This window comes from Meles meles, chromosome 1 (assembly GCF_922984935.1).
Source record: "Meles meles chromosome 1, mMelMel3.1 paternal haplotype, whole genome shotgun sequence".
Lineage (NCBI taxonomy): Eukaryota > Metazoa > Chordata > Mammalia > Carnivora > Mustelidae > Meles > Meles meles.
This window is the reverse complement of record NC_060066.1, coordinates 138186743-138201668: the sequence shown is the minus strand read 5'-3', so window position 1 is coordinate 138201668 and position 14926 is coordinate 138186743. Positions and strand designations below refer to the sequence as shown.

Here is a 14926-nt window from a genome sequence, read left to right as displayed (position 1 = left end):
CAGGAGTGTTCTAACTCTTGCTGATTTTCCGAAGTTCTTTCCCCGCTCCTCACACCCCCAGTTTTTCTTGCCCAAAGCAACAAAATAAGGGAGCGTGACTCGCCACCGTAAAGGGTCCTGTGAACCATTTTTTCCTGGAAAAAAAACAACAACAACGCTGACACGCCAGGAAGACATATGTGGAAAGGCTCTTAGGTTGACCTGAACTTGGTCGCAATAAAACTATTAAATTGCGCGGTTAGCACCACCCCCAACGCAAAGAGACCCACGAAAAGTAAGAGTATCTAAGAGATCGGATATTCCCTAGAGGTGGTTTGCTCCCCGGCAATGGGGGCGGGGTACCTCCCGGCCTAAGTAAACAGAGCTACTACGCCGGCGCACACCCTTCTCGGGTCACGTGTCGGCGCGAGCCTCCCCCATCTTCCCGCAGTGCTGCCCTGCTGCCGTAAGGGACCGTGTGCAACCAGGGAGGCGTCAACCTTTCTCTGAGGGGCGGATTCGGGTAGGAGCTGAGCGTTGGGTCGGCAACGCCCCCTTCTTCCACAGCCGGAGATTGAGATCCTACACGCGGCCTTCGGGGTGCCGCGGTACCTTTGTAGGACATGGCCGGCTGTGGGGAGGGTAGCGCGGCGCCCATGGTACTTCTGGGGTCCCCTGGAGTTTGCAGTAAGGGGTTGCAAAGAAAGGGGCCCTGTGAGCGGCGCCGGCTGAAGGCGGTGGTGTCGGAGCAGCTCAGCCAGGATCTGCTCAGGTAGGAGGAGGCGGGAACTCTGGCTGCTTCAGTTCTTAAGGCATCTACCTCCGCCCCAGAAGCTGTGGCCCCTTCTCGGCCACTCCATCCCCCTCTCCTCCTTCTCCTCGCCTCAGGCTTTTGTGGGACGTCCACCAGTCTCCTCACTACAGAGCGGTTACCTCACCCTAAAAAACCCAATCCCGAGCACCTCGGAGATCACGTACCAGATTAAAAACGGAGACCAAAATTAGTATCAGTTACATGCAGCCCCCAGTTTATGACAGAATAAGACGACTAGGCTTAGTTCTTGAAAGACACATAACTAAGGTTGGGATGGATTCAGGCAGGTTTCATGGTACTGAAGAGTACACTTTAAAAAAAGAAGCTTAGTTTAAGAAAAATGTTAGGTATAAAAATGAATATTTAGATTAAGGAAAAAATAGAATAAATTAGTGGAGTCTTGGAGGTCTTCTCTTCAGAGTTTTCTTTAAACAGTTTACCAGAAATGTTTACGTAGAAATATTTGCTGACTGCAAACTGGTTTCCCCTCTCCACCTAGAACACTCTACAGCTCCCAGCAACTCCCAGCTCCCATGAGGACACAAGCAAATGGAGGGATGTTCTGAACCTTAACTCAGGCTCTGGTGAATCCGGTTAATGACATCTCAGTCTATAAAGAAAATAAAGCCTAGAAATATTCCTTAGCCAATTGCCATTTCCATCAAAACCGATTTTGTAAGCTTTAGTGTGCATCAGAATCACCTGGAGGGCTTGTTAAAACTTAGATTTACTGGGTCCAAGACCATAATACTCATTCAGTTGGTCAGGAAGAGAGCGTTTGCATTTCTAACAAGGTCCCAGGTGATGCTGCTGCTGCTGCTAGCTGCTTGAGTCACACTTTGAGAACTACTGAACTACAGTAAACATAATTACCACTAATGACCAATAGTTGTGCAGCATTCTGCATTTATTTTTTATTTTTTAAAGATTTTATTTATTTATTTGACAGACAGATATCACTAGTAGGCAGAGAGAAAGGAGGAAGCAGGCTCCCCACTGAGCGAAGAGCCCGATATGGGGCTCTATCCCAGGACCCTGGGATCATGACCTGAGCTGAAGGCAGAGGCACCCACTGAGCCACCCAGGTGCCCCTGCATTTTTTTTTTTAAGTACTTTCTGTCCCCTACACTTAAGCTCCAGCAGCTATAAACTGTGCTTTTTGTGTAGTAAAAAAATTCCCTTTAATTTGGACTTATCTGCCAGAGACGCTGCTTTGTCTCCACCAGTGAGGGATTAATGTAAAATATGGAAAAATAAAACTGAAGTTGTTCTGTTTCTAGGGTGAATCTGTAAGAATGAGGCACGCCTTCTTTTCAGTGATTTTATTCTTTGGGTTGAATTATAAGTCTTAAGGTGTCAGGAATTTAAGGAAGATAAGATGTCTGATTTATACAAAGAAAATGAAATTCAGGTATAGTAGGTGAACTCATCTGAGCAGTAATTAAGGATAGGATCCTGAACTCCCAGGTTCCTATTACAAGCCAAAAAAAAAAAAAAAAAAAAAGAAAGAAAAAGATGTAGCAGTTCTTTTTTTTTTTTTTTAAGAAGAAAACTTCATATGTGTACCCAGCACCCTAATTCCTGTACCAAATTAATCTTTTTCAAACACGGAAATATAATGAATTTATTCTGCAAATATTAATGAAGTATCTGGCACCCACCATGTACCTAGATTTGTGCTAGTTCCTGAAGAATCAAAGGTTAATAAGACGTAGCTTCAGTATTGTGCTTACACTCCAGTAAGAGAGATAATAGTCAAACAAAAGTTATGGGGACTGGGGTGAGTTTAGGGAACAATTTTAGGGTGGTGTTTGATCTCTTGAGGATTGATTCAGAATTGATTAGGTAAAGATTAGGAAGGGAAAAGTCAGAGGATATCTCAACAAAGGAAATTGCTTTTATAAAAGCATAGAGATTTTAAAGAGTTTGATTTATTTTGGGGAAGCATGTTGTATTAGATTCTTAAACAGCAGGGAACAGAGACACCTCTGGGTGACCTGAGATAATAGGGTAGATGGAGAAGTGAGTAAAATAAGAAACTTTCAGTAGTTAAAAAGCTAGATCTGTTGTAGAATTGGAAAGTTGCTTGGGATATAACAGCAATTATACAGTGAGACCTCATTGAGAAGTGGACCATTATTCAGGACAGTTGTAATAAAAATACCTAAACTTATTGCTCTTCTACTATTAGCTAGATGCTGGGTTGACTACCCTGTGAAGTAAGTCTTGGTATTATTTCCATTTAACAGATAAGGAAACTGAGCATTAGGCATGAAGTGGTAGAGTCCAAATAAGAACCTTGACATTCTGACTCCAAAAACGTTAAAATAACTTGCCCAAGGTCATACAACTAGAATATGAGCCTACTCAGTCTGTCTTCTCTGCAGTAGTTATACAAAATGATCTTCCGGTAATTTATTCCCTTCATCTTTGCTTCCATCCTTACCCATTTCTTTTTCTTACTCTATTTTAGATTTGCTCTGAAACTCTATTACAGTGTCTTCACTCGGTTCCTGTTTATTACAGACCATCTCTGCTAGAGTTTACTTGTTTAACTACCACATTGGCTGATGGCTAACCTTGACTCATTCCAATATTCATTCAGATGTGGTTAAGAGCATCAGGGTCATGTGCTACAAAGACGAGCCATATATGAATGATAAATGAATTTGGTAGCTTTTTGGGAGGGGATTGTGGGTATGGCCTGCAACCAAAGTGATAGCAGAAGAGGGTGAATGGGTAAACTAAGACTAGATCGTGGAGGCCTTCTTTCTTTAGTGAAGAGTTTGGAATATATTGTGGAGGCAGTGGAGAGCCATTGGTGTTTTTAAAATAGAAAATTAACATTTAGTTCTTGAGTTGAGGGAAGAGAAATTAGAAACGAGGAAACTAGCTAGGAGATTTTGTAATAGTCAAGGGATACATAAGGCAGTGGTGATGGAAAAAGGGGAAGGGATTCACATGTGCAGTTGATGGGGTTGGTGACCAATTATATGTGGAGGTACAGGGGAAAGGAAACACAGAAGATGATGCCAAGTCTTGGGGGCATTTGAAAGGGAGGAGCATGGTGAATGTTGAGGAAGCCATATGCAGGAGACAATTGGAAATATGTCTGGAGTTGAAAATGAAGGTTAGAATAGCAGATAGACAGTAAATGTTGGTGGTATCATCAGCACCCAGTTGTCCAAGCCAAAAAAGAGAGGTTGTTCCCTTCCATTCACCTTCTACATTCAGTCACCACCTCCTGCCAATTTTATTACCAAAGTATATTTTAATTATATTCCGTAGTCTCTATCACCACTGATCTCTCCTGGCTCAAGCTAGGCTCAAGCCATCATTCATCTGTGTTGTGCATTAATTTTCTCATCCTCATTCCCATTTCCCGCTAATTTCCTTGTCTACACAACTAAAAGGTGATATTTTGAAAAATGAATTTGTCCATGTTTCTAATCATTTGGTGATTCACCTTCAGCTATAAGATGGAATCAAACTCTTTGCCTCTTATTGGTCTTTATCCCAGCAGTTTCATCTGTCTCTTCTTAGCCCTCAGTACTCTCTACTGATCAGTCTGTAGCTTCATACTCACACCTACCTTAACAAGGAACGTGGCACCAGGAACTAATGCTTTATGACCTTGCCTTGCTTCCCTGACCAACTCTTATTTGATCTTTGAAATCTTGTTTGGTTTTCTCGTCCTCTGTAAGGTCTTTATGCCTGTCTCTGAAAAAATTATACTTGTATGTGTTATTGAGTATTTCACAGTCTTTAATTTTCAGGCCTGTCTTCCATACTATTCAGTAAAATCCTTGAGTGCACATGTTTTAGTCATCAATCTGTACCCAGTGTTTGGTACATAGTACATGCTTAATACATTTTTAGTGATAATCAGCAGTCCAAAATGCATTAGATTAGTGCAGTAGTGGGCCGAGAAATGAGGTAGAAGCTGGACCTAGACATGGTTGAGCCTTTGATTCAACCTGCCCTTCTTCTAGACTTTACTATTAGATAAGCCAATAAACCCCCTTTAATATTTAAGCCAGTCTGAGTTGGATAATTCTGTTACTTATAACATACAAGATATTCTTGTAACTGATGTAAGTAGTTTTATAAAATAAAAGACACTATATGTTCATGTTCACAATTTTTTAAACACATTAATTTTTTTTATTTAACAAATACTCATGAGTATGTATTAAGAACCAGGCAGATTCCATAGTGATGTTATATGGTTACCAGCTGCATTGCTTTCTTATTCACTTGGGGAAAAGTGGAGGATGGAGAAAAGATAGATGGGAGGAAGGAATAAATTGATTTGCAGTTTGAGTTTTTATTAATGTTTGAGAAATCAGTACATTATTGCATAACTGTATTTTTTTTTTAAGATTATTTGTTTATTTATTTGACAGAGAGGCAGGCAGGCAGAGAGAGAGGAGGAGGAAGCAGGCTCCCCACTGAGCAGGGAATCTGATGTGGGGCTCCATCCCAGGACCCTGAGATCATGACCTGAGCTGAAGGCAGAGGCTTTAACCCACTGAGCCACCCAGGCACCCCCATTTTTGCATAACTTTAAAAACTACTTAATAAAAATAATTTATTGATTAAAATATTGACTAAAATGGGGGCGCCTGGGTGGCTCAGTGGGTTGGAGCCTCTGCCTTCAGCTCGGGTCATGGTCTTGGGGTCCTGGGATAGAGCCCTGCGTGGGCTCTCTGCTCAGTGGGGAGCCTGCTTCCACCTCTCTCTCTGCCTACCCCTCTGCCTACTTGCAATCTGTTAAATAAATAAATAAAATCTTAAAATAAATAAATAAAATATTGACTAAAAATTTTCCGTTTGCTTATTGTTTCCAAGGTTCTGAAAGTTTTGTGCTCTGAAGCATTTGTTTTTTTAGTGTAAAATACAACAAAATTGAACAAGTAGATACTGAGCTCTGTATACTGAATATACAGTTTTTGCCTTTGGGAATTTATTGCCTAGTAGGGAGAAAAACTCAAAAAAAAATGATGCAGCAACAGAAGGGCTGTATAGAGGTATGCACCAATTGCATTGGGATCAGAGGAAGGAGCCGTTAACTTGGTCTTGGAGGAGTGAGAATGTCAGTGGCAACATTCTAAGCTTTCACTGTAATGGATATCTTTATCCATTAGTTCTACCTCCTGTAGTGTACTGGTGTGATTGCCAGGTATATCCTGTGATACGGAAGTCCTCTGAGAATACATATCTTGCCAAGGATAATGATACAGTGATATGAAGTATTATTTAGTATTTAGAGAGTAGAAATATATAGTTACCACAGGGACAAAAGATTATGACAGTTTGTATTATGATGCTGATTTCCATTCTTCCATCACTTTACATGTAATCAGTGGGCTTTACCATAACCATGTGCATTAGTAAAGGGATTTGAATGGTTACCCCATGAGCCCATCATTTTAATAATAGATTATAGTGTGGTTTGTTCTATTTGTGTGAGGAAAAAACTGGAAAAGGGCTTAAATGTCACATTCTTGACGGCCAAGCCTGCATTTCAGACTTGATATTTAACAATAGTCAGAACAAAATGTACCAGTTTCTAATCTGTATTGTCTATTGTTATACTCAGCTTGCTTGTGTTGTTGACATTTTACTTTTTTTGCTTCTTTTAGTAAGATTTTTAAAAACTTATTCTTTTCAGCGGTCAGTAACCATATTACTTTGTGGTCTTTTTCTGAAATAAATCTAAAGTAGGTACATGTTAAAGGAAAATCAATATAAAAAACAGAAAATAAATTTTTTTATGATCAGAAGGAATTAAAAAAATTTTTTTAAAAAAATAGTCTTTCTCTTATGAGTGTAGTTACCTTTGTTTTCACTATAAATTTAATTTTATTTTCTTTTAAAGATCTTATTTATTTATTTGACAGACAGAGATCACAAGTAGGCAGAGAGGCAGGCAGAGGGAGAGGGGGAAGCAGGCTCTCTGCTGAGCAGAGAGCCCGCTGTGGGGCTTGATTGAAGGACCCTGAGACCATGACCTGAGATGAAGGCAGAGGCTTAACCCACTGACCCACCGGGGTGCCCCATTCACTATAAATTTTAGAAAATTAGATTCTAAGCCAGTATTAAGCAGGGTTCTTTGGAATGAACTGAGAAACTCATTTTCATATTAAGCTATTTTAATTTTGTGACTTACCTCTGTATTTTTAGTGTGTGCTGTTTTGAAAAATTATTTTATAAAAATGGGTATATTATATATTTCTGAGTATCACTAATTAAATTCTGGTTCCTTTTTATTCATTACAGGCTCCTAAGGGAAGAAATCCATACAGATGTCATTTTCTCTGTAGGTAGTACTTTGTTCAAAGCACACAAGGCAGTCCTTTTAGCAAGGGTTCCTGACTTCTATTTTCATACTGTTGGACAGACATCTGATAATTTAACAAATCATGAGTCTATTGCTGTGGAGAACTTTGAAGCTTCAGAATTTAGAACATTTTTACAGTAAGTGTTTTATCTTTTTTCTCTCATATTTAAGTCTAATATATAACTCTTTATCTTTTCAACACGTATGTATGTTTTTATTTACTGTATTTTCATATCTGTTTTATAACTTAAAAAAATCCATTCATTTACATTCCAAATTATCTTCATAATAGTAGAGGCTAAGTATGAGTATCAGAGTATTAAGGGCTTAGTATTGGGAAAGACTAAGTACTAATTTGAGATTGAGCCTGAAAGAGGAGTAATAATGTATTCTCTAATAATTCGAATGAATTACTCTGTGCCAAGGTTTTTTGACAGTGGCACTATTGACATTTTGGATTGGATAATTCTTTGTTGTGGGATCTATGCCATGCTGTGCATTTTAGGATGTTTAGCAACATCCCTCTCCTCTAGCCCTTAGCTGCCAGTAGCATTCTTCCTGAATTCCCCCACCCCCAAGTTGTGACAATCAGTATGGCCGCCAGATGTTGCCAAATGTCCTCTTGGGGGTAGAATTAGCCTCTGCTGAGAACCATTGCTGTATACTGACTTCTGTATTGTTGATACACAAAAATCATTGGTATGCATGAACCCTTGCTATATACTAACTTACTGACTTCCTTATTATTGGTATGCAAAACCTTAGATTATGTTTATAAAAATATGAAATCATAACCTTTTATTCTTATGGCTTGCGTATGGTCAGAATTTTAGAAAATAGAGTATCCATTGAACTTGTGAATTCCCAAATTTTCATCACCGAAGTAATGGAATAAATTAGTTTAAATTAATCTCCATTCTAGTTGAATAGAATTTTATTTTAATCCCTTACTATTGTCTGCACATTTGTGTAATGATTTGACACTCATTTTTGCCAAATGTATCCAGAAGGGAAGTATTTTCTAGTGTAGTTTCTCAAAATTGTACCTCTTATAGACTTGTGACATTTAAGGAACATGGACTCTAAGGCTAGAATGCCTAAGTTCAAGTTCTCTGCTCTGCCATTTCATAGTTGTGTGCCTCAAACTTAATCATTCTGTGCCTGGAATTTGATCAGGTGTAAAATGCCTGGCATCTAATAAGCACTATAGAAATTCACTACGTTTTTTATGTTTGTAAATCTTAAAGTGTTTATTTGTATTTCATTTCAGTTTTTTAAATCCTGCCCTACCATAATTTCTTCCTTTTTTCCAATATGTGGAAGTCAGTATTTTCCTAAATGATTCTTTTAGTGCCTCTCTGTCATATCACCCAACACATACTCTTATTCAGCAGGTGTTTGTTGTGCCCTGTTATGGGCAAGGCCCTGTGTAAAGGGGTAGGTATGTACTGGTTAGTGCCTCTTGATTTGAGTGCTTAATCATGAAAAGTGAATGTGGAACTAAGTTTTAAAGCCAATACAGGCTTTTTCAAAGTTGAATTTTGTGTTTTCGTATTCTGGATCCTAAGTATTTTTGATGCTAGTCTTTTAGTTATTTGCTGATGTACATTTTGCCTGTAATCTAAATCATACTGAGGTTAGGGAAGAAAATAATTTTGGGGTAATTAAATTTTAAGTGTATTTGTGTGATTGATTGGTTGATTTTTAAAAGATTTTATTTATTTATTTGACAGAGAGAGATCACAAGTAGGCAGAGAGGCAGGCAGAGAGAGAGAGGAGGAAGCAGGCTCCCTGCCAAGCAGATAGTCTGATGTGGGACTCGATCCTAGGACCCTGAGAGCTTAACCCCCTGACCCACCCAGGCACCCCTGTGTGATTTAGTTTATTTTTCTTATTTTTATGCTCTGACATGCTTGAAAGATCTGACTTCTTTATTATTTCAGAATTTCTTCTATGAAACTTCCTATATGCATAAATGGAAAATTATCTAACCTTGACTTACCCTGTGTATAAGAATAGTATGACATAATTTAAACAGATATTTTAAGTGCTATTTAAAAAATAATCATCATTCTCCAGTATAGATCATCAGCTCATCATTGAGTTCTGACTATCAATTTTAAAATGTATATATATTTTTTCTAGTTGGTTGTGTAGTGATACTGTTCTAAGGACCAGGGTCTATAGTCAAGCCATGCCTACCACTTCTAACTGTGTGAACGTTGACTCATCGCTCACTGTTAGTGTCCTTATCTGAAAAATGGATATAATAACAGTGTTATTGTATCTCACGGTGTTATTGTATGGGTTATGTGAGATGCTTATAAAGCACTTAGCACAGTGGTTTGGCATACAGTAAACCCAGAATACATTTTATTCTATTTATTTATTTTTTGAAGATTTTATTTATTTATTTGACAGAGACAGAGATCACAAGCAGGCAGAGAGGCAGGCAGGGAGTGGGGGAAGCAGGCTCCTGCACTGCTTCCCCCATTGAGCAGTGAGCCCAATGCAGGGCTCCATCCCAGGATCCTGAGATCATGACCTGAGCCGAAAGCAGAGGCTTAACCCACTGAGCCGCCCAGGCGCCCCTGGAATACATTTTATTAAGTGTTATTTATAGTAGTAGGCTTGTGGTAGGCTCTGTGAAATGATACATTTCTTGAGTGTATGTTTATTTTTATTTTATTTTCTTCTTTTTTAAAAAAATTTTATTCTCATGTAATGTCTACACCCGATGAGGGGCTCAAACAACCCCGAGATCAAGAATTGCATTCTCTGTTGAGCCAGCCAGGCACCCCTTGAGCGAATGCTTAGATGAAGATCCATAGGATATGTCAGGTTTTTATATATCAGAGAAAGGAAGAAACTATATCAATGTTTTCTTTTATTTATTGTCATGAAAAGTAATAGGGAAAAAAATTAAGAGATAGCATGGTAGAGTGGAGGAGGCATTGGATTTGGCAACACGGCAGAGATCTGCCTTTGGGCTGTGTATTATCTTGTTTTATGATTTCTGTGAGCCTCAGTTTTCTCATATTTAGAACAAGGAGGTTGGAGTAGATGGCTTTGTGCTTCATAGCACTTCACAGTCTCTATTTTAAGCACTTAATCACATTTTGTTTTATATTAGGTTAGTCATGTATGTCTGTGGTTATGTAAGCTCCTTGAAATGAGATCATCTCATTGATGTGAATGTCCTCAGTGGTATCTCTTGTAGTGTCTTGCACAGAGAAAGTGCTTGTGACATACCCCTTCTTTTTTTTTAGCAGAGTGTATTGAAATTTCATCTATATATAAAGTATAAGGAGAAGATTATAATATAAAATATTGAGATTAATTTTTTCAGTGAAACTTCTGAAAAATAATTTTTTAAATTTTACTTATGGAATTCAGTTCTTTATTGCACATCTTTTTTCTTTAGATAACCAAAATTTTTTTTTGAAATATTGTTATATTGCTACTTACTACAGAGTCCTTTGGTATTATGCACTTGAGTTAGAGTGGGAAATACAGTCTGTGAAAAAATTGTTTTATATATAGCAGCATCATATATGATTCAAATGATTGACAATGGGAAATAGTTCTTGCTTCATGACCTTGTGATTAAAATTCAAAAATTCAACTTAGCATCACAAAAATCTGATTTTCTAAGACATACCCTGTTGTAGTTGTCAGAGTGTGTGTGTGTGTGTGTGTGTGTGTGTGTGTAAAGAAAAGAGTAAAGACCTTTTTTTCTTTTCACTCTTCAATTATTTATTCCATAGTTTGTTTTTTTTTAAGAGGAATGACCTTTAAATTTACAACTTAATATCAATAACTGGGGGATGCTAAGATAATTTGTCAGTAAGGTATAAACACATAAAACAGCACAGGTCAAAAGATTGTGTTTCCCCTGCAACTTTTTCAGGTAATGGTTATTTTCTCTCACATTTCTTATACTAGCAGGGTTGGAAGTGGGTGGGATAGGTGTCTTGTTGTATTCACTGTATTTAACTATATTTTCTTACTTTCTATATCATTGATACTCTGGCATCTGGAGCCTCACTGACTGGGCAGAGACTGCTCCTCCTAGGGTTGGGTAATTCATGTGAGCATACCAGGTAATCCTAAATCCATTCTAACACCCACCTCGTCATTCTGATTCTTATACTCCACAAGGCAATATTCCTTGCCCTAATCTTCCCAGGGCCAAGTAAAGACTAAAGACTATCCTCTTAGCCCAGAGCATCCCCCACCCACCCCAGCCCCGATTATTTATTTATTTATTTATTTTTGCTGCAAAAAGCTTTATTGTTTCCATTTGGTTTTTTTTGTTGTTGTTGTTGTTTTGCTGCAAAAAGCTTTATTGTTTCCATTTTTTTTCCAGCCCCAATTATTAAAACTATATTATTAAGCTTCTTCAGCTGTTTACTTTGCCCCACTCATTCCTTTCCACAGAAAAACATAAAGCCTTCTGCGTTGTGCTTAGCTCTCCCTCCTTCTTCTTCCAGACCAACCCTATTGCTTCCCTGTGTGGCCATTCCTGGTGTGGTGTACCTCTTTCCACTTGGGGACTGTAAATTACAAACTGTCTTTTCAATGGCAGTCATTTCTTAATCATTTGGCCTCAGCATACCTGAATAAAACCAATTCCCAGGTGCATTTTAAAACATTTAAAAATCAACTGCTGCCTTCAGATATTTTTCCTCCATCTTCCTAAACTGTCTTTGAATCTCATCTATATCAGTAGCCAGTCATCTACAGCCCCGTAAGTCAGTCCTCATTTCTTCTTTCTTTCTTACTTTTTAAAAAATATGTTGTGGTTTTTAATTTTAATTCTAGTATAGTTAATATACAGTATTATATTAGTTTCAGGTGTACAATACACATTGCTCATCGTGATAAGTGTACTCTTAATCCCCTTCATCTATTTCACCCATCCCCACCCCCCCCACCTCCCCTCTGGTAGCCATCTGTTTGTTCTTTACAGTTAGGAGTCTGCTTTTTAGTTTCTCTTTTCTTCTTCTTCTTTTTTTTAAAAAAGATTTTATTTATTTATTTGACAGACAGAGATCACAAGTAGGCAGAGAGGCAGGCAGAGAGAGAGAGAAGAAGGGAAGCAAGCTCCCTGCCGAGCAAAGAACCTGATGCGGGGCTTGATCCCAGGACCCTGGGATCATGACCTGAGCCTTAACCCACTGAGACACCCAGGTGCCCGTCTTTTCTTCTTTGTTCATTTGTTTTGTTTCTTAAATCCCACATATGAGTGAAATCATATGGTATTTGTCTTTCTCTGACTTATTTACCTTAACATTATATCCTCTTGATCCACTCATGTTGTTGCAACTGGCAAGATTTCATTCTCTTTTATGACTCAGTAATATTTCATTGTGTATATATACTACACCTTCTTTATCCATTCATCTCTTGATGGACACTTGGGTTGCTTCCATAAGTTGGTTATTGTTAAAGGTTTTATTTATTTGACACAGAGATAGAGAGTATAAGTAGGCAGAGCAGCCAGCAGAGGGAGAGGGAGAAGCAGGCTCTCTGCTGAGCAGGTAGCCTGATGTGGGGCTTGATCCCAGAACCCTGGGATCATGACCTGAGCTGAAGGCAGCTGCTCAACTGACTGAGCCACCCAGGCACCCCCATAACTTGGTTATTGTAAATAATGCTACAGTCAACATAGGGGTACATATAATCATCTTTTTTCCAATTAGTGTTTTTGTATTCTTTGGATAAATACCCAGTAGTGGAATTACTGGATCATATAGTAATTCTATTTTTAACTTTTTGAGGAACCTCCATGCTGTTGTCCACAGTGACTGTACCAGTTTGCATTCCTACCAATAGTGTATGAGAGTTCCACTTTCTCCACATCCTTGCCAATGCTTGTTTCTTATCTTCTTGCTTCTAGCCATTCTGAGAGGTGTGGGGTGATATCTCATTGTGGTTTTGATTTGCATTTCCCTGATGATGAGTGCTTTTGTACATCTTTTTATGTTTCTGTTGCTATCTGTCTGTATTGTTTGGAAAAATTCCTACTCGGGTCCTCTGCCCATTTTTTTTTTTTTTTATTAAAGATTTTTATTTATTTATTTATTTGACAGAGAGAGAGATCACAAGTAGGCAGAGAGGCAGGCAGAGAGAGGGGAGGAAGCAGGCTCCCTGAGGAGCAGAGAGCCTGATGCGGGGCTCAATCCCAGGACCCTGAGACCATGGCCCGAGCCGATGAGATTATTTGGGGGTTTTTTGGTGTGGAGTTATATAAGTTTTTTATATATTTTGGATACTGACCCTTTATAGGTTATGTCATTTGCAAATATCTTCTTCCATTCACTGAATTGTCTTAGTTTCATTGACTGTTTCCTTGACTGTGCAGAAGCTTTTTATTTTGATATAGTCCCAATAGTTTATTATTGCTTTTATTTCCCTTGCCTTAGGAGACATATCTAGAAAAATGTTGGTATGGTTGATGTGAGAGGTCTTACTGCCTGTGCTCTTTTCAAGGATTTTAACGGTTTCAGGTCTCTCATTTAAGTCCTTATTAACTCATGTTGAGTTTATTTTTATGTATAGTGTGAGAAGGTGGTTGAGTTTAATTATTTTGCTTGTAATTTTCCCAACACTATTTGTTGTAGAGAATTTTCCCCATTGGATATTCTTGCCTCCTTTATTGGAGATTGGTTTACCATATAATCGTGGGTTTATTTCTGGGTTCTCTATCCTGTTTCACTGATCTATATCTATATTTTTATGCCAGTACCATACTGTTTTGATTACTGTAGTTTTATAGAATATCTTGAAATCTGGGATTGTGGTATCTCCAGCTTTGTTTCTTTTCCAAGATTGTTTTGGCTATTCAGGGTCTTTTGTGGTTCCATACAAATTTTAAGGTTGTTTGTTCTAGTTCTGTGAAAAATGCTATTGGTATTTTGATAGGGATTGCATTATGTAGATTGTTTTGGGTATTATAGACATTTTTAAAAAAGATTATTTATTTATTTATTTTAGAGAGAGCATGAGCGATGGGAGGGGCAATGAGAGAGGGGGAGGAAGAGGGAAAGAATACCAAGCAGACTCTGTGCTGAATGTGGACCCCGATTCTGGGCTTGATCTCCCAACCCCAAGATCATGACCTGAGCTAAAATGAAGAGTTGGTTGCTTAACTGACTGAGCCAACACAGGAGGCCCTAGCAGTATAGATATTTTAACAATATTTGTTCTTCCAATCCATGAGCATGGAATATATTTCCATTTCATTGTGTCATCTTCAGTTTCTCTCATCAACGTTTTATAGTTCTCAGAGTACAGGTCTCCTTGTTTAATTTTATTCCTAAGTATCTTATTATTTTTGATGTCATTATAAATGGGATTGTTTTTTAATTTCTCTTTGTGCTGCTTCTTTATTAGTGTATAGAAATGCAGTGGATTTCTGTACGTTGATTTTGAATCCTGTAACTTTACTAAATTGATTTATTGGTTCTAGTAGTTTTTTTGATGGAGTATTTAGAATTTTCTGTATATAGTATCATGTCATCTGCCAATAGTGAAAGTTTTACTTCTTTACCAATTTGGAAGCCTTTTATTTCTTATTCCTCTATGATTACTGTGGATAAGACTTCCAATACTGTGTTGAATAAAAGTGGTGAGAGTAGACATCCTTGTCTTGTTTCTGATCTTAGTGGAAAGGCTCTCAGTTTTTTCCCACTGAGTATGATGTTAGCTCTGGGTTTTTCATATATGGCCTTTATTATGTTGAGGTATGTTCCCTCTAAATCTAAATTGTTGAGGGTTTTTTTGGT

General features: G+C 38.1%; 1 protein-coding gene across 3 annotated transcripts in view; it reads left to right on the top strand.

The window, feature by feature from the left end:
- Positions 1-551: 551 nt before the first annotated feature.
- The window catches only part of BTBD8 (BTB domain containing 8), a 107334-nt gene continuing 92959 nt past the window's right edge, over positions 552-14926 (top strand). For all 3 annotated transcript variants that reach the window (XM_046000587.1, XM_046000577.1, XM_046000569.1), the window contains exons 1-2: positions 552-751; positions 7076-7273. In XM_046000587.1, coding sequence (XP_045856543.1) covers positions 603-751; positions 7076-7273 — 347 coding nt within the window. In that variant the 5' untranslated portion in view covers positions 552-602. The remainder of the gene's footprint in view (positions 752-7075; positions 7274-14926) is intronic.